Raw genomic sequence first — 21,199 nt, forward strand, 5'->3', positions numbered from 1 at the left:
CCGAATGCAATGTTTGTTTCACTTCCTGTTTTCTGAGATACCTTCTTCTGATTGTTTTTTGAAGGCAGATGTATCCTTTGCTGCCTTTGATATCCCACAATCCTGTGCTTTCCATTCTGTGACAGTTGAGCTTGAAAAGTAAAAATGGCATCTGAAAATTGCAGCTGGTTTTCAGTTTGTGTGTAAATGTACTTTTTTATCAATGTTTTTCACTTATGATTAAATATTCTCTTAGTTTTCACCAAATCTATTTTGCTGTAGATCGTTAAACTGTTACGCGCAGTGCTCGAATTGAGTCAAGTCTTATAGGGGTCCCCAAGTTTCTTACGGGGGGAGGGGGGGTATTTGATCATAGTATGCATAAATATATAGCCTACTATTTATTAAAAACGCTTGATAGAGTTATTTAAATTACTTACTAAAGTAATACTGGATTTAGAGGGCAGCAGAATTTTCTGATATTTTCACAAATTTTCAGCATCATTACCATAGACTGTAAAAAATAGATCATTACTCAAGTTATTCAGAAACAAACAATGCCATGGCAATCGATGTAACTTATTGCTTTTTCAAGAGTGAATCCTGCATAAATGCGTGTGTAAATCCCAAAACTTTGTGTTTACGTGGCCATTGATCCTGGCAGCATGAAAAACAAGTTTTATACAAATTCTGAATGGAAATTAGAAAGCAAAGAAAGCACACAACGATCGCTCCCTTACTGAAAAGCTGTTACCCATCTCCGTCAAGATCTCACACTCCCTTAGAACCAGGACTATTAATAATGATAAAAAAAGTAACTTAAGCCTAAATGTTTCCAATTTACGCAAGGAATACAGAAGCCCCGATATGGTGTGGGTATATGTAAAGGAGAGACAATTACCCCTCAAAAAAGTCGGTAAGAAGCTTTCTCTTCCCGACCTCGAGGTTTATTTTTCTCCTTTTTTTTAAAAGTTAAAGAGTAACTAAACACTAAACCAACTTTTTTTGTTAATGATCTGTAAGAATGGATCTTTATTAATACCAGTCATTGATTCGAGTAACTTTTTTGACATTTGTTTATAAAGTGTTTTATTTCTACAATATATGTTGTAAAAACGTCTTAGTGCTGCCCTCTTCAGGTTGAACGGTGGCTACTGCAGTTGAATTTTCCTATTGGATGTTCCGCACTTCGTGACGTACCCAGGTTTCAGCTCACCACACGAGCTACGCCCTTGGCAGTATAAAAACTATCTTGTGTTGTTAAAACCACTGTAGGGAGTCAGGAATTGGAATTGTGTGTATTGAAAACAATCAGGATAGAGTGTTTTAGCATCTATTTCGTCCCCTCTATCTCCGCTGGGGTCTGCCCACTTTTTCAGCATTTTCAAATATTGCCAGTGGGTGTAGTCAGGCTCTGACCAGGGGTTTAGTTACCCTTTAAAATTAGCTTCAACGGAGCGGCACCAATCAAACAGTCCTGTCAGTCAACGATGTCATGCGCACAGCACTCTTTAGATGTGGGGCCGTGGCTTTACATTTTAAAGCGACATGGCAACTATCCAACTTTAAAAAAAAATATTGTAAATAATCAATTCACGGAATTTACCTTATCCATTGAATGTATTTAATCAAATTTAATATTAATTTTTACTAAAATAAAAATATCTGAGGGACCCCCCTATTTCTATTTTTTACTTCTTATGGGGGGTCCCTAATACCTTATGGGGGGTCCCGGATCCCCCCAGAACCCACCTTTGTGCGCAGACGCTGCCTGCAAAGTGCCTGATAGGGCAGCGAGGCAACAAGTCACATTTTCGGATGCAGCCTTCTCGTTGTTAAATCGGCTGGAAATATCAAACGTTTTTATACAGCTCCGACTAGGTGGAATCCTAAAGTTAAAGTAAAAAAGTGTCCATCATACACTGCTCAAAATACGTGCAGAGTGCAGACTGTCTCGGACTTTCGGCAACTAAAGTTGACTTGTCCAGACTTTAGCTAAAATTTGAGAATTTGTGATATGACAGCAGTAATTGTTAAGTACTCTTAAACATCCTCAGAATGCCTTCTCAGAGCAGTTGTGGACATGCCTGAACAGGACCAGTGCTTGTTTTTGTGGTGATGAGCTCACATGCAATCAGAAAAAACGAAACCTGGAAGCTGATTGCCAAAATATGAGCTGTGGGCTTGTGTATAAAATATTATACATAAAAGATTGTTCATCCTTCTCCGTGTTTAATCTTTGCAGTCACACTTGGTCACAGCGTTTAGTCATCTCATGAGTCATTATTTTAATAATTTAAAAATAGTTTACCATTTTACCATTATCTATCAGTATTGCAAAACCACCAGTTTTTTTTTTCTTGGTTTGATGGCACAGTGGATAAGACACATGTCTTTGGTGTGAGAGACCCGGGTTCGAATCCACTGTTAGACACCAATGTGTCTCTGAGCAAGACACTTAACCCCTAGTTGCTCCAGAGGCGTGCGACCTCTGACATATATAGCAATTGTAAGTCGCTTTGGATAATGTAAATGTAAACGTAAATGGTTTAAACCACGGCGGTTGTCTTTTTGTCATGGTCCACAACAAATGTTGGTGCATAACAGCCCCATGTTACTTTATACTTTAGTTGAATGGGAAAGAGCAGTTTGAATGTTCTGTAAAACTTCTTCTTTTGTATACCAAGAAAGCAAACTCAGTTTTGAAAAACTATGACTAAGACGATGATGACAGGCTTTTGGATGAACTGTTCTTTTAAACAGCACTGGAATTAAATGCTACCTCAGCCACTGTGGTTCTTTGATGCAGTCATCGCTCATTGCCTCAGGAATTTGGACTTAACTTGATGAAATAGTAGACTTCCCTCTTGAACTGGGAAGAGAATAGGACAGAGGGAGTGTGAGTCATGCCTGTTCTGGGAAATGAGAGAATCCGTTTAGGACTGAGACGAATCCCTCAATAGATTGTGACATGCTTGCGGACAAAGGTTTTGGAGTGTGTGTACGGAGGGGATATAAGGGATGAATAGGGACCTCATTTTTCCCCAGCTGTGAGAAAGTGTCTTGGATCAAAACATTGCTTGGGATCGGCACCAAAATATATCACATTTGTGCCTAAATGTTAATATGAAATGTTAACTACCGTTCAAAAGCAAGGAGTCATTGATAAACCACTTAACAAATTGTAAATGTTTTTTTTTTTTTGTGGAAATTGGCTTAAAAGTCACTGTGTGAATCACTGTGTACCCTTAGAAAAAATAACATATAGCCTCACCTTAAAAAGGTATAAAACACCTTTATTAAAATTTGGCAGCCCTATTTAGATTAAATGCGGATAATGTGATATTGGAATGTGACTGACCTCGAAACATTGTATATGTACTTTAAAATGATGGAGCATCCTTTTGGGGAGGGGGATGGAGGTTGTTTGTTTGTGTTTGTTCTTGTAAACTGAAAAATAAAGTATTCCAAAAAAGAAAAAGAAAAAGTTTTTTTAAAGAAATTAGTGCTTTTACTCATCAAGGATACATTAAATTTGTCATGACAATAAAGATTTTTGCAGCAAATTCTATTTTAAATAAACGCTGTGGCTTTTCAGCACAATCGTTTTCAATATTGGTAATAATAAGAAATGTTTTGTGAGCACCAAATCAACATCATATTATTTATTTAAAATATTAATTAATTTTTTACCACCAGGAATACCTGAATATTTCAATTTAAAATATAATTTAATATAATATTCCAATATATTCTGTATTTTTGATATGAGAGAGAGCGAGAGATCACAAATACAGAAAACTATTGTGGAATATTATCACAATTTAAAATAATGAAATATATTTAAAATTGTATATAATAATAGCTGGCATTGACATCAGTATGTACAGATGATACCAATTTCCATTATATGATGTCGAATTGCATCACTTATGTTGATTCAGGTACTGAAGTAGGATAGAGATTAAAAACAAGCACAATTCAAAGTAGTACTCAAATACTCAAAATACTCAAGTACCTGTAATACTCAAAATCCCAGAGGCCAAAGGCACTTCAGAACACGCGCAACAAATCTGAAGCAAAATCCAAGACTGCAAGAGGGTGGGTCAGAAAACCAAGCTGGACAAAACCACAGTAGACAAATTAATTCCCAGAACTGCATGCGGGGTTTGGCAAGATTTCATAATGTATATATGTGAGTATTTATACATGAACAGAAAATATGTAAATGTTTCAGAAGCCTAGGGAATATTGTAGGGAATGTGGGCAGCATGTTTCTTGTCGAGCTTCAGTTTGACAGTTTGTTCTGACATTTTTTTTCTTTGTTTGTACCCCTGCAGACCCCCTGACACTTTCCAGCTCCCCCAAGGAGTAATTTGACATTTGGGAACTACACATAGTATTCAAGCAATGACTGAAGTAAGTAGCATGTATTTTCTATGTAGTATGTAGGGATGGGACGGTATGAAAATTTCATATCACGATTATAGTGTCCAAAATTATCGCGATTATCAATATTATCACGGTTTTGTTAAAATTAGATGAAAGTGTTCAAAAAGAACTGATGCTCACACTGAAAACTTTTCAACAAGTTTTATAAATGAAAATCAACAAACAACAAATAAACAATCAGCTCTATGCAGTTTTTTTAAGCAAGATTCTATTCTATGGCATTTCCTTCTTTATAATGCCTGTCGTCAATAGCAACGCATTATTACACACACAGCGCACATCAATATCACAACGGACACGCGCTCGTTTCATTCAAATACAACTTGCCGGCCGTCTTGTGTCTCCAGTCTTTGATTGTTTTGAAAATGAAATCAGAGTTGATTTATTGTTTACAGAGTTTGATAATATTGGTGTGATCATCTTGTCTGGACGATTGTTTTACTAAATGAATTTATAAACGGGTAAGATTTAAAACATTAGCTAAACTCATTATCAATTCAATATGTCCCCGTAATTATGTGGTAAAAATAAAATCGGTGTAATACGTGATGCATCTATACATTACTATCCCTTAAAACGTCACTCTTAATAATAACCTTATTTGAACATGTTCGTTCGTCTTTTGGCTCAAAGACACTTGCTGCAAACTTTTCTTCGCGGAATCTTCACTTCTATTTCAAGTGAGTGACATAAAATGTTTAAACTCAAAACAACATTTCGTGCCCAATATTTTCCCAGACGTAGTTTTGGTATTGAGGTCAAAGTTAACTTGCCTTGCGTTCGCTATTCAACAGCGGGTGATGGTTACACTAGAAGACGACTTGGCAGATTTGAAGTGTTTCTTTTGGACAGTGACTTTTTGTTCTGCAGACAGGGTGACTATCCTCGATCAAGTTTCCCTCAGGACTTTTGTAAAAGCCTAACTATGACCACTCCCCAGATTTGGTCCTCTTAAAAGGCTGAATCTCCCAAGCACGGTCACTGCCTTCCGCCATTCCTTCTCGAAAAGTAAACATTGCGTGCGGCGCGCGGCTGCGTCAGACTGGCCGACAGGATTTACAGTGAGTTATTAAAATCGCGATAATCAAACACGGTTTTAATGATAATTACATTTTAAACGATATTACTAACCGTCAGTATATTTTATCGTGGTTTATCGCGAAACCGGTTATCGTCCCATCCCTAGTAGTATGTATGTTTATAGATTCAGAGTATTGAAGCTACTGGGCACTTCCAGTACCAGTGAGGTATTCTGTAGTACATTCATGTTGTTTTTTCTTGTCAAAAGAATGGTACGATTAAAATGTCATTGTTAAAGAAACGAAGTATAGAATGTATAAAACAAGTAAGACTTAAATCTTTATTTAAGCTATCTTTACACTGCAAAAGTGTCTTGCTAAATTGTTAAGGCTTTCATAAGAAATGCTTTTGATTAACAGCCCACAGTTACAGCAGATGTGTGGTAAGAGACCTCAACACCGATGCCAACTCTTGCGTACAAATACCGTAAGAAAAACAAAAAAGCTATTTGGACTGTTTGCAATTAATGTCATAAAAAAAACGCCCTTGAGGGGATACATCCAACTAGTTCTTCGCTGCAATTTAAAGGGGTGTCATATACAAAAATATATATCCAAGTGCCCCTATTATGCTATTTCAAAGGTTCATAATTTGGTTTTGGAGCTCTCCTACAATAAGTTTACATGCACCCAAGGTCAAAAAGCACTTTAATTTTGTCATAAAATACCTAGAATATCACTCATTTTTCAATGAGTCTGAAAACGGTTCATTCGAAGACTCAGTCGCTCTAAAACCCTCCTTTCTACAAGTCTACTCTGCTCTGATTGGTCAGATGGCTCATTCTTTTGGGATTGGTCTACCACTTACAGAAACAAAACACCTATTACCATAACTGAATTTCAGTTTCGGATTCCTCACCACTTGAACACATACAAACAGTATACAGTACCAACAGTAACAATGGTGTCGTTTTTTCCTTATCAGTTTGTGCCTGAGACTGAGTCCTCATCCGTTTGAAGGGCACACAAAGTGGAAAAGTGAGCATCCATGACTCAGCTAGAGAGGCGAACCTACCTGAGAGAGATCTCCTCAGAAACAAAAGAAGCACACCTAGTTGAACTAATTAAACAATTATTTTCTCTGCTAACATCCCACACTGTTATGAGAGAGGGAGAGAGGAAGGCCAGCCAGGCTCATAAGGTGTTCTGGTAGTACCAACAGGGTAAATTGATTCCAGGAGCCTTATTTCTGGAATGCATCTTCATATTTCTTGTGTATTCAGGGATAAAATATTTCCTTGATTTCACAATCCAGTGCAGGAATTCCTGGAATGTTTTTCTTTCTTTCTCGAATGCATCTCTCGTGCAGTGTTTTCAGTATTGGGTTCTGTTCGTGCTGAAGTGGATTTGCTCAAGGTGAACTGAAAGACCTAACCTGTATCCCATCTCTTTACATTCAGAGTTTTCTAACACTGGTTAGAATCAACATTTAATGAAAGCAGCAATGCTTTTTCCTACCATACATGCTGAATGACACAATTTATATGATTAGACCAGTACAGCAAATGATCAAGTTTCAAGTAGGCTATACTAATTGACCTGCAGTTTTAACTGCAGAAAAACAAAAACTTGATTAAAAACTTGGTAAAAAGACCACTATAATAAATAGTATCATTTTAGGAGCCATTCCACCGAAAGGGTGACATTTCTGTCCCCAGGACATTGTATGTATAAGATTGCATGAAAATTAACTCTAAAATAAATTTTGTCAATAGCAAAATGTCATGCACATTTAAGCTAACTAAAATTTAAAACGTATAATTAAAAACATTAATAAAAACGACACAGAACACTAAAAAATTGCATTTTCTGCATGTCCCCACTCTCTATCTCTAAACTTTACCATGAAATATTATGATTAAAATCATAAATCTTCAGAAATCTGATTTTTCTTGCATTGTTGTGACTTTATATCCAACTTGCTTTAAAATGAAAAAAGAAAAAAACATTTGATCTAATATTTTAGATAAAAAATATCCCCGGGTTTTCACTCATTCCCCCCCCACGACGACACATTTTCAACAGTAAATTGCATCATCTGGATCTTCTGAAGGCAATGGGGCGACTATAAGTCACTCCTCTCATTTTCATTTCTGTATATTTGATGAAATTGTAACTATGAAACTTTTTTTTAGATTTAATTTTTTTATTTTAAAAATATTAACTTTTGGTAAGGCACTAGAACTGGCTCAGTGTTCTCATGCTATTAGCATCAATGCTATGTGGCCATATGCCATATATTTGATAACTTTTTGCTTAAAAACTCAATCCTGTTACTTTCAGTACTGTTATTTTTTCTAAAATAATAAGATTAAACCACTATTTTTATCAGTTTTGTTTGGCCCATAATTTGTACAATTATTTAATGAATTAATTCTAAAAAAAAAAAATTATAAGCTTGAGGCTTCGGTCGCCTTTAAAATGAAAAAAATGCCTTTGTGGTTTTTTTTTTTAAATCAAAATACACCTTGCTTTAATAGTGATTTTATTACCACAAATATCAATTCTTTGAACATATAACCAACAATTTCTTTAAAATAAACAAAAGGAATTAATTGACATGCTTCTAAACTGGCTTTTTAAATGACACATGATTTTCGGTAACAGGATTGAGAAAACATGCGTCCATATTCTGCTTAAACCTTGTAAAAAAAAAATAAAAAATAAAGTTGCCTGAGATTGATCAATACACATTTTGAATAGTTAAATATGTGTATTAGATTCAATGTTGAAAAAGTTGCCTAACAGCTAATTTAATTATTTTCCATTTAAATGATCAATTTACAGAGGTTATGATGTAGAGAACATGTATTAGCAGCACACGATCCAGAGTAATTGCTTTGTTTTGTGTTTAAAGTCCACTGACTCCATTTTTGACTTTACAGCAGGGTTTCTCAGCTTCCACTCTACTGAAGCGCTATCGTCTGGCCATGACAGAGTCAAACTCTGTGTCCTCACCGTCCGGGACTGCTGCTCAGGACTCGTCAGAGGGTAAGGACCCTTTGGCGGACGGGGATCCCAACTTCCCTATGTCTTCACTGGTAGAACTACTGGACAATGATGATGAATCACAGCCAACCCAAGACTCGCCCCAGGATTCAACTCGACCTGGACAACAGACTGACAACAAGCAGAACACACGGATTAGGTTTCCAGGGCCCTTTAAAAAGGGGGTTCCTAACCCCATGGACCTTCTTGAGTCCACCAAGTCTGAATATCCAGGGGCACCAGGGCCTAAGAAAGCACCTATGGATTCACTGTTTGACTACGGCACATGTAGGGAGATCAACAACCAGAAAAAACGCAGGAAGAAGCTTCCACGGGGGTGAGAGACAGTAGCTTTTAACAATTTTTGCCACTTTTATTGATACAATAATGCAAAGGGTACAGGAAATTATTGGAAGATAGGCACAAGCACTAACCGCTAAACCACAGCGAAAATGCTTCTTGGTTAATATACAATCTCTTGCCCATTTGGATTTTTTTATCTTTTTAAATTTTAAATCACTCATTCACACGTGTAAACTTTAGTCGTCAGTCCGATTAAGTCACCCCTTTTGCAGATTATTTGCATTCTACCCATTAAAAGTTGCTGTTTGCTTTACAAGAAATGCATGGTGAGTTATAAAAAATAAATTAAAACCAAATCACTATAATATATAATATGATATTATAATACAATAACATTTTACATTTTTATAAATAACTAAATTGTGAAGTAAAGTGTTGATTCGTTGCACATGTGTGCAAGTGAGCAGGAATGCCACTGCCATAAACAGAGTGCACACATTGTTTACTGGGTGACAGAATGCAGACTGAGGATTGAGTTGAGCTTGATATGAAATAACAACTCTTTGCAATGTTCCACAGTTACAGTACCACGTTTTGATATTGAATCAGAATATAAAGAATATAGAATTTTTTAGTTTAATCTTCAATTAAGAAAAGTCTTAGAGGAATCATCTTCCTGCTTTGCAATTGAGGTGAGACTTTGGTCAGATCTGAATGCTTTACAGATTGTGTAGTGTCACTTTTACATATTATTCTCCATGCTGAGGACAGTCTACTCATGATTTTACACTCTTGATCATCCACAGTGGGACAACTGAATGTCTGTTGGAGTTTCCATTAAGGCTTATGGAGTAATGTTTATGTTGAGGTTGAGGTCAGTTAGGCAGTCAGGTTTTCCTGAGGACAGAAACTTATTTATGGAAGTTTTTTCTTCGTCCACTGTGACTTAAAAAGTAGTCTAAAGTTGTTGCCAGGTAGGGTGGTACTGCAAGTTTTTATGAATACCCATGTGCAATTTTATATGTGCAAATCGCATGTAGCCCTCAATCGGGTCATGGGGTCTATACAACCCCAATCGACTTTTACTTAAAAAAAAGGTTCCCTTCATCTCAGTGTACTTTTCATACATTATTTATCTATACACACACACAAAAAAACTGGGCTTAATTCGGTTGTTCTGAAGGTATGTAAAAAAAAAAATGTTTACACTTCTGGTCTTTGGGGTCAATATGACCCCACATTGAAATGAATGGGAAATGTAAAAAAAACTAAATATATTTTCTTCATGTGTCCAAAAAAAAAAAAATCCGGCATAAATCTGAAAACTTTTACACAGAATGAAGGCAATGTACAGTATCATAAAAAAATAATATTTCATATGCAAGCTAATGGTGTAGTTGAGGAATTGTGTGGTATATGGATACAAAAGTACTTTATATCTCCAAAAACACAGCATTAATGAATAGATGAGAAGTAAACAAACTATATATTAAATACTATATATAAATTATACTATATATAAAAATATATTATTTGTATGATTAAAAATGGATATTTTTTGTACAATTACTCAATCAATTGTTGGGGTCGTATAGACCCTGAAGCCCAGTGTAAACAGGAAACGGAGACCATTTGAAGATTAAAAGTGCACCAAGTAATGTTTCTGATAAAAAAGCGTAATAATGCTTTTTACAGATGTGTAAAATGATTACACACTCGCTTCACAGATAAAGACTAGTCGGTTGCCTAAAAAAACAAGTCACCTCCTCATTAAGGAAGCCATATTACATCATGACCAGCCATGTCTTGCAATTGAATAAATGTCAGATTGGCGGTTTAGTATACAGTACAAATAAGAGACTTTTAGTTTTAACTGGAGCACGTTTAACTGGAGTCATAATTTGAAAAGGTCATATTTCCCCAAGCGGCAACATTCTAATCTGAAAGATGAAGCCTACCCGGAAGTGCAAAAAACTGCGATACATCTCAAATCCGCTAGAGGCCGGTCCCAAAAGGGAGCAAATATCCATAGACATCATGTTAAAACATCCGTTTTCACAGCATAAATTCATATGTTTACAGTTTGGTCCCATGGACTTTTATTGTAATCTTCAATAAGTTCCACGTGCCTGACAACTGTGAGGGGGGTGAATTTTTTTCTCGTTAGTTTAGATCGTATTTAGATATAAAATGTATGACAAATAAGGGCGGTTAACTTTGATTGACAGCTGAGCGGGTTGTGGCGAGTGGAATTTGACGTCTCGGCCATGATCTGACACAACACATCATCATACCACCTATGTATCCTTTCTGAACATTTGTATTTTGTATTCCCCAAGATTTTCCAGTATGGCGCCACCCATACCCCCCATAAACAGCCTCAAAACTGTTCTTCAGAAAGTCTATGGGTGACGTCACAGACCCTTTGTCCATATTTTTTACAGTCTATGTATTTCCTCCTGCAGGAAGGCCGAGATCGAGATGTCATGTGACGAGGGATCCCCAGAGCCCCCTGTTTTTAAAGTCTTCAACCGCTGGCTGTTGCTTGAAGCTGTATCTCGAGGAGATCCAAGAGCTCTGGATGGTCTCCTGCAGTATCTTCAATCAAGTGGAAAGAGGCTGACAGATGAGGAGTTCAAAGGTGCATTCTGGGAATGGATTAGTCTATGGCCCCTTTCACACAGCGTTGATCACTGAAAATTAGATAAATAATTATGGATCTTCCTTATCGAATCAAAGACATACAGTGTGACACTGATCTGAGACCAAGTATGACACAGATACAGAAGTGTAGTTCAATCGAGACAAATCTTTATCGAAAGCCTTCAGCTTATACTATGTATGTGCATATAAGAAAAGGTGTGAATGAACCACAACCTTGATATAGATGAAGTGTGACCAAAACAATGATACACAAGAGACTCCGTATATGGTGGTCTTCACAGCCCGTTGGACTGCTGACATGATTCATGGCCAAAGGCAAAGCAAAATGAATGCAAACAATACAATCATTATTACCATGTTTGCGTAATGTTCTACCTTCGCAAGTCATCCCTTCCCACCTGACCAGCCTTCTTCACCTACTTCCCTACTTTCTAATCTCTTCATTATTCTCGTGATATTCTGAGTTCCTTCATCAAACAAATGTCCTTTTACATCATTGCCCGGTATAGGTACAGCAGGTGGTTCCAACTATTGTACAGACTCCTCCCTGCATGCGCTGCAGTCAGGTGGTCTAATGCAAGTCTATTCTGCAAAGTACTCAACCTAAGTCCTTGATTCCTTCAAAAGTTTGGCTTGTTGAATTCATGAAATTAATTAGTTCATACCTTGTTATTTCTACTTCCTCCATTTAAGTTTAATAGACCTATGGGAGATGGCAAGGCTTCAAAGAATCTCCTGTTTTAGGAGGCATCATTGGATTTGTGAAGCAGTTGGGTATGCACGAATTATATATATATATTTATTATATATTTTTACTCATGCAGAAGCTAATGAATACAGACTTTGTGTCAGTATAGTGTACATTGTACAGATGGCAGAAAGAACCATGCTATCGTACCCTTTATTAGTGTACACTTCACACCAAGTTATGCGATATTGGCTAACCTGCAGTCACAACACATGACTGCGCAACGACATTCAGGGTATAAAGCAACTTTGTGTGCGAATTGCTAGAGGGCCTTCTGTGTGAACGCAAACACATCCTGGGATGGGGATCCCGGATTAGGTTTGATCCCGGGATGGGGACCTAGTAATATTCCTGGGAATATTACTACGTGTGTCGTCGGCGTCCCAATGATGTAGTTATTGGGCGACTGTTTGAATGAGGGTTTTAAATGCAGATCAACGTTCACGTTTGCACATGATCCCGGGTCACATGATCAGTTTATTTTCTGAAATCTCTGTGTGAAAGGGGCTTATGAGTGAAGAGCAATAGGTGTATGTTTAGGTTTGTTGTCTAGAATACAAACTGAAAAGTTATTATACTACCTGTACATTGTTCTGTTTTATGTGAGTAATAATCTATTATTAGGACTTGCTTTAATAATGATCTCACTTTTTTATTAAAAAGACAAAACCTTGATTTATTATACATAGGGTTGTGTCTCTAGATATCGAATGTTGTCGCAACCCCTTCCCTCATGGTTCAATTGTTAGGCTTTTGTTATTGGACCTTTTTAATGTAGTAAAGGAAATTCTATTATGTAAGCTGATGTGAACCCTGCAAGGTGTGGTCCTCTGTTTACTTCCTGCTTCAAAGTGTCAGAGAGTAGTGAGAAATCACAGCAAACTGTCACAAATGGAATGAAGGATTCTGTTTGAGGGGATCAAAAAGACAACTACCATGAGTGAAGGAAATCAGGTTTTGGAAACTAGAGGAAAATGTGATGCCTTGATGAAATAAAGGAAAACATTGACATTACTTTCATGTCTTAGATTCGCAATTAGAACAAACCCCTAATGTTAATTATTAAGCCCCAACTATGTACTTTTCTAAGGGACCAGTCATAAAATTAGCATTTTCTGGATGATAAAAAAGAGAAAAATATCCTGAATGTGGGACACAGGCCATTTCTAGGAGCCAGAATATCAAACAGACTTGGCGCAAACTGAGATTTTTTTAAATAAAATGTAAAACTCTAGTTGATAACAGGTGTTCTTCTCTCTGCTTTCTCTAGAACCTTCTACAGGGAAGACGTGTCTACCAAAAGCACTTCTGAACCTGCACAATGGTCACAATGACACAATCCCTGTGTTGTTGGACATTGTTGAACAGACCGGAAGTCTCCCAGAGTTCATCAACACACCCTTTAGAGATGTGTATTATAGGGGTGAGTCCTCCAACCACTAAAGACTAACCAGATTCAAAACCGTTAGGACCAGTTTTCAAGCATCATTTGTCTTAAAAGTTTACAAAATCTTTAGTGTGGCATGAGCTAACATTTACTTTGATCAGCTACCAGCACCACCCTGAGCAGGTTAATGAAATATGAGCACAGCGGTGGAGTTTCACATGCACTTCTGACTGAGCTCAATGTTAGAGAAGTCACCCCCGAGTTGACGTTGGGTTTCTCCAGTCTCCACCCTGTTCAGTACAAAGAGTCCTCACAAACACTGCTGAATTTAACGTTGTTCCTCTGTTACCCGACTAGGTTTAGGGGATTTGAATTTGCCAGTGCCACACCCGATAAAGTGCATAAACTGTCCTTGCCCTCTGATACAAAAACGATGAATGTTTAATGTTTAAATTTTCCAGGGCCACTCCAGTCCAACATGTTCAACCTTTTGAATGCTAGTGTATTATACATGTATATTAAAATCATTTAATTTTTATGGCTGTAGACTTCTAATTTTAATCCTTCAAATGCTGTAAATGGCATGTTTGTTTTGGCGGCATTACTAATATCGGGAAGTTGCACTTCTCAAAATACTCAATAATAATGTACTTGGAGCAGACATTGTGTAGTCTACCTTTCATTTCCTCAGGAAACAATCACTCACATATTGGTTCAGTTTGTTTGCCAGTGTTAATTCCAGTCCTCGAGGCTGATTCTGTATGTCAACAGATTTTCTTTTGTAGACCCACTGCCAAAACCCATAGAGTGGCACTGAACTACGAAAATCAGGTTATTTAAGGTTATTCCTTTCCAAGTTTAGCCAAGTGTATGACAAAATACTTCCTTAAACTTAGACTTTAAGTCAGGAATCCTTTATTAGTTGATTAAATCTGAGGACAATAAAAATAAATATAGTTAATATAAGAGTTTTTTTTAAAGCTCTCACACAAACTACAGGCTTTGCACATAGGCTGTATTTTCATATTGCAGTACTTCCTCTTGTGTAAAAGAAGTTGACAGTATCTAATAATATCAGGCTGCTTCCCGCTTCTCTGTCTGATAAGATGTATCATAGATATCAGTTTTCCTGTAATGTCACAGAGTGCTTTGGTTTTGACTTTATGGTCAATTCAGTATCATATAATAAAAGTTCTGATTCTTTACTGGCATCATTATTTACAATAAAAATGTGGTGTGTGTGTGTAGGTCAGATGGCACTGCATATCGCCATAGAGCGACGGTGCAAACAGTATGTGGAGCTTCTGGTGGAGAAGGGGGCTGATGTTCATGCCCAGGCCAGGGGCCGATTCTTCCAGCCCAGAGAGGAGGGTGGATACTTCTACTTTGGTGAGTTTTGGTTTTGTTCTGTAGCTTTAACCCGTCTTTAAGGGTTAGTTCACCCAAAAAGATGAAAATCCTTTCATTTATGTGTTAAAGGAGCTCTAGAGTGTGACTGTGACCAATTTACTAAGAAAGTCATGGGGCCCTACCTCCGAAAGTGAAGTCATAAGAAGAACAGGGACACATTACCCTGGCTAAATGAAGGATGTAGGAAACTTATGAATGAAAGAGATCAATTATTGAAACAATCCTTAAAATCAGGTCTTACAACTGGCCGACAAAAATGTACCTCATTAAGAAATAAAGTAATAAAAAATGCTAAGACAAGCTTAAACAAAATTTTACAAAAAATGGGTAGCCAAACTACTGATTCAACATCTCAGCAAAAGCGATAATTCACTCCACCTTATGCAATTTGGTTTCGGGGCCCATCACTCAGCAGAAACAGCTAATTGTTTGTTTTTGGAAAAGGTTAAAGGCTACCTAGATAAGAGTTCTTGTGTTAGTGCTGTTTTCCTTGACCTAAAGTGAGCTTTTGATGTTAATCACAAAGTTCTTTTACTTTAACTAACATATTTTAATTTCTCTGAGCAAGCTCTCAACTGGATTTTTGTCCTGTAGAAAGCAATGTGTTCATATTAGTGACTCAACGTCTCCTGTTGGGGTCCCTCAAGGCTCCATACTTGGTCCGATTTTATTTACACTTTATATAAATGACCTGCCAGAGGCATGTAAAAATATTGTCCAGATGTGTGCTGATGATGCCGTAATATTTACACATGGTAAGAACTATGTGGAAATGGCATCCACACTGGCAAATAAAGTTAAATTCAGTTTGCAGAACTTTAAACAAGTCAGGCCATTTCTTAAGACCAAAGCTGCTAAGTTGTTCTTTTACACTATGATTTTTTTTTTTTCACATATTGAGTATTGTTTTATAAATTGGTCATTGACTTGCATATCTACTCTTAAAAATATTTAATCTCTATTTAAGAAAGCCATAAAAATTTTTGATAAAAAAAGCCTTGTCATTTCACCATTGCAATATTTTAGAGAGACATAATTTTCTAGGTTTTGCCAATTTTAAAAGTTTCAAGTAGGTTTGTCTGGTATATAAAGTGTTAAATAATCTTGCCCTGCCTCCGCTGCTTGTCTTCTTTCAAAAACTTGCAAGTGGAGGTAGTACACTACACAGGTCTCGGTAAGGGGACTGTATGACACCATTTAGACGTACCACCTTTGGCCAAAATATATTATCAATAATATGTGGTAAACTTTGGAATAACTTGCCCCTTTCGATACGAGTCACGAGTGTCCTACATTTGACATTTCAAAACTCACTTTAAAAAGTGGCTCTTAGAGAACCAGAGATGTACAAACACTTTTGTTATTAAATTAAATGTAGTATATTGGTGAATCTATAATGTCTTTTTTATCATGTATTTATGCTTTGTTTGTAATATCAATATATATTCTTATCCATGTGTGTTGTTGTTCGTGAATGAATGCTGTATGACTGTTGGTTATCTTTTTGTTAGTTTTTTTTTTTATGTTACCGGTCTAGGGACTGCAGATGAAAAGTAGCATCTTTTTTACTAATTCTGGCATATTTACATGGTGTATTATCATACAAAAATGTTCATGAATATATCCATGGTCCCTATATCAAATATACAAATAATTTGGAACGACATGAGGGCGAGTAATTAATCACAGAATTTTCATTTTTGGGTGAACTAACCTTTTAAAAGTGAGTGATAAGGAATATTTAATATTGTTAAATATATATTTTTTGCAGTATTGTGCAGGATATATCAAGAGCATTTCCAGACCACTCTAATCTGTTAAAATATTATTATATGCTTTAAATGCTCTGTTCTGAAACATTTGTTTCAATAAACTACTAACCTCATAACAACATGCCCGAGCCTTTACTCACAATGTTTTTCGTGGGAAGCTCCATTTGCTGTTTTATCAGTCACTCGCTCACTAGTTACACTACGGTTCAAAATAACTTATTAAAGTTTGACTTTTATATTAAAATAGTAATAGTAATTGTTGTAATAATATTTCACATTATTACTGTTTTTACTATATTTTGATCAAACAAATTGAGCTTTGTTGTATAGTATGTCCACATTTTTAAAGAAATTGAAAGGATATTAAAGTGATTTCCTAGTGGTCTTGACCTGTAATTCTTCTCTATGAGACAGTTAGCATCAGGAGCCTAGCCTTCATGACTTTGCCGATAAATAAACAATATATTTAGAAACCCCATAGTTCCTATAGTAACATCAGGTGATTTTTCTTTACTTTTTCCTATGTGCTATGTTTGGCAAATATGAGGAGTATTACACAGTTTATACATTCATTAAATGTTCAATCAGCTGGGAGTAAGACGGTTTCTGGAGCTTAAAAGAAAACCAACAGGACATTATGTCACACATAAGTAGTACTGGGTGTACTAAGGATGTAAGAGAGTGAAAGGAGCCTCTGTGTTTGCAATGGAAAATACAGTAAAAGGGTCTTATATTTAGGAGGCCTGATGATGTTCTGAACTATATAAAAAAATGGCTTGAACACATTCTGCCTCCTGTTGATCAGAGTGTGTTACTACAGGTCTGTCAAATTACTTGAGATATATCCAGCTGCAGACCCCAGTTTCAGAACCCCAGCGCCAGAACCGGAAGTGAGGGAGAGGTGGAATTATTATTATTATTGCATTATAGTTATTTTAGCAAGAATGTAAGGACAAAATGGGCCTGAGAGTGAGTTCATCATTAGATACATTGTAAGTTATATGTATACAAGATTGTTGTGATAAAACAGGCCTAGGGTTGAATTGGTCATTTGTAGCTATAGATTTTTATTGTTTCGTTTAAAACAATGCCGAATTTTCTCTCTCTTTTTTAGATTTTGACATTATTATTTGACAAGGGAAAAAAATGCATGCTGCACATGTTCTTGTGAAATAAAGTATATTTTATCAAAACTACCCATGCATTTTTTATTTTATTTTTTTATTAAACAATCAAAATCATCTTACAAATAGATATCTTCAATTTCAAAACAATTTAATATTTTTGTAAACACAATAAATAAATAAATATAACATAAAATATCACTGAGGTCTAATGAGTTATCGAGTTATCGAAAGTATAATTTTGAAAACCTCCAATGCTTGTCTTGTTTTATATCTTTCAAAGCTTTATTATATAAAGTTAACTCCTTCATAAAAAAAACCAAAGGTCTTACCTTCGTAAATCTACACGTAGCCTAGCACGTAAACTGCTTAGCTAGATAAAATTATTAAACTGTTATACATTAAAATGACCATAAGTTTCAAGTATTATTTTTTCACCATCATGATCAGGAAGTAACTCATACAATAACAAAAGATAACTGAAACTATATACAATTATATTACACAAAATCAATGTTTTAAAATGCTTATTGTACTGTAATGTAGCATCATAACATGTTCAATAAGCTGTTTCATGTCTAAAATACCCTCCATATTACGTTAGGTGGCGTTATTAGGTTTCAAACCTAAGCTCCGCCCCTCACTTACGACCCTGGCGCTGTTGTTGGTTAGAACGTAACTCCGCCCCTTACTTCCGGTTCCAGTGGTGGAGGAAGTACTGAATCTCAGTACTTAAGTAAAAGTACAAATACCCAGATAAATATTTACTTTAGTAAAAGTAGAAGTAACACAATGACAACCATACTTAAGTAAAAAGTAAAAAGTACTTTATTTTAAATGTACTTTAAGTATTAAAAGTAAAAGTACTTGCATAACAATTTATTATCTTAATGTCTATTTTCTAATGATTAATAAAACATTTAATTCTAACTCATTCAACCTAATAGCCTACTCCTATAATGATGTTCAATAATGATGGAAAAAAATGTCACCATTTCTGAAACAAGCTTGCAATTAGGCAATATACACTTAATGCGTATCCTTACTATATGTTAATAACTATGTTTGGCAGTAAACGAGATTAATTTATGGTATAATTCTGAACCTCTTGGCTTGCCATAATCCTAACCAAACCAAACATATATTTACACCCGGTGTGTTTCCTATGCACGTAAAAACTAATTTTCGCGTATAAATTGCATGATAAACACACTGCGTGTGAGACGCATTTAGTTGATATACTGTATCTATGGCAACCAAACGTCACTGGTGAGACAAACGTACAACGAACGGACGGTCAGATTACGTTTTGGCAGGGGAAAAACTGATCAGAAAATGTAACGAAAATGTAACAGAAGTTGTAGAAATGTAGTGGAGTAGAAAGTATAATAATTGCTGCAAAATGTAACGAAGTAAAAGTAAAAAGTAGGCACTATTTATTGTACTTAAGTAAAGTAAAGATACGTGAAAAATTTACTTAAGTAAAGTAACAAAGTATTTGTACTTCGTTACATTCCACCACTGTCCGGTTCTGGCGCTGGGGTTCTGAAACTGTTGTGCTGCGGGTCTGCAGCTGGATACTATTGAATTACTTCAATTCAATTCAAATTAACTTTATTGGCATGAATGTGTAAAATAGCACAATATTGCCAAAGCAAAAGACTACTTTAATTCATGTTCCTAATCTTATTGTGCTTTTCTTTGTAAACTTTGTAATGACTTCCTGAGGTATAAAATCCGATGTCCCGCCATTTCTTGTTTTGTCATGATAAATATTGTAATCTAAACTATTCTAGTTGATCCTCCCAGGACGTCAGTGGTTACAAAACTGTGATTTTGTAATAAAATCAAGCTGAGAATTTGAATTCCCTTCTCATGAGCCTCATTTACATCTCACCATTTTCAACCCACGAAACAAGACGTCTGCTTTGGAACTGATTGAAAGGTGCAAAACTATTTTAAAATAATCCAAGGATGACAGAATAGGATTATCTTTTCTGGTGCCCTGCCAGGAGTCTCCATCTCTCTTTTATTCACCTGTAAATTATTTTCATTTGTATTAGACACGGCTGTCAGTATTTAATCCCCCCAGATCTGAGCACGAAGGGAGTCATTCGCCGCGGAGCTTCCCGGTGACGTGAGCGCCAACCTGAGAGCACTGACAGCTAATGTGATTTAGCAGTCACACTAACCGCTCTCTGAGCGCGTGCAAATCAATGAGAGGGAAGCGTTTCTATAAGAAGTGACATGAAAATAATCTGTCACCCCTGGCAACAGCTCACTCTCACTGTTTGGCTTCCCATTTGAGATGGGTTCTCATGAGACGAGCACTAATTGAGCACTGGATACCAATGGTGACATTTAGATCAAAGCTCATTTGTTATGTGAGCCCTGCAAAGGGATGATTGGCTTTAGGGGCTAATTGTATTTCTTCACCGTGGTGTCTAATAAAGGAAAATGATAATTGGAACATCTGGAAGTTGTAGTCTAGTAGCTGGGCAGGCGGGAAATATCCCTGACTCCATTTTACCTTGGTCGACAGTATTTTTCGTGTTGGGGGTGCTGGTATTCTGGTCCCCATCAGGCTTTTAACTAGCATCAGCATCAGCATCAGATCATAACGACCAGCATAACCCATAATTCTAGTCTAAATTGATCTTTTGAGTTTTTCAGGGAAAAATATTAAAATGATGCATTCGATTAAAAGTGTCTACTAAATACCGTACACTGTAAAAAAAAATATTTTCATGATTTGTAATCACAACATTTTTTCTTTTGTCAAATCAACCTAAATAATTTATGTAGTTCAGATAACAAAATATTTTGAGTTTCTGATGATTAAATCAATCTCCTTCATTGTATTAACTCACTTTTTCCAGTTTAATGAACTTAAAAGTTACTTAATTTTTTAAGTTAAACCAACAATATTTTTTTTTACAGTGTAGCATGTATACAGTAAGTCTGTAATGCTCACCAGGCTGCATTTGTTTGATAAAGTATTATAGTGAAATATTAATACTATTAAAGATAAAATAGATGTTTTCTATTTGAATATATTTTTAAATTTAGTCTTTAATGACAAAGCTGTTCAGTGTCACATGATCCTTCTGAAATCACTCTAATATGCTGATTTGGTGCTCAAGAAGCATTTCTCATTATTATTATTATCAATGTTGAAAGCAGTTGTGCTGCTAATATTAATCTGGAAATCATGAAGTCTTTTTTTCAGGATTCTGTGATGAATAGAAAGCTCAAAGGAACAGGATTTATTTCAAATCCTTGTCCTTGTTAAA

General features: G+C 36.0%; 1 protein-coding gene across 3 annotated transcripts in view; it reads left to right on the plus strand.

Moving 5' to 3' along the window:
* trpv4 (transient receptor potential cation channel, subfamily V, member 4) overlaps positions 1–21,199 on the plus strand; it is a 29,567-nt gene that overhangs the window by 1,807 nt on the left and 6,561 nt on the right. For 2 of the 3 annotated variants that reach the window (XR_016168368.1, XM_039659811.2), the window contains exons 2-6: positions 4,320–4,398; positions 8,396–8,835; positions 11,267–11,442; positions 13,484–13,636; positions 14,849–14,989. Coding sequence is in view for 2 of the 3 variants with exons in the window: in XM_039659811.2 (XP_039515745.1) it covers positions 4,390–4,398; positions 8,396–8,835; positions 11,267–11,442; positions 13,484–13,636; positions 14,849–14,989 (919 nt within the window). In the remaining variant the exon portion in view is untranslated. The remainder of the gene's footprint in view (positions 1–4,319; positions 4,399–8,395; positions 8,836–11,266; positions 11,443–13,483; positions 13,637–14,848; positions 14,990–21,199) is intronic. The other variant, XM_039659812.2, reaches the window with a different exon arrangement.

This window comes from Pimephales promelas, chromosome 4 (assembly GCF_988280905.1).
Source record: "Pimephales promelas chromosome 4, fPimPro1.hap1.1, whole genome shotgun sequence".
Classification (NCBI taxonomy): domain Eukaryota; kingdom Metazoa; phylum Chordata; class Actinopteri; order Cypriniformes; family Leuciscidae; genus Pimephales; species Pimephales promelas.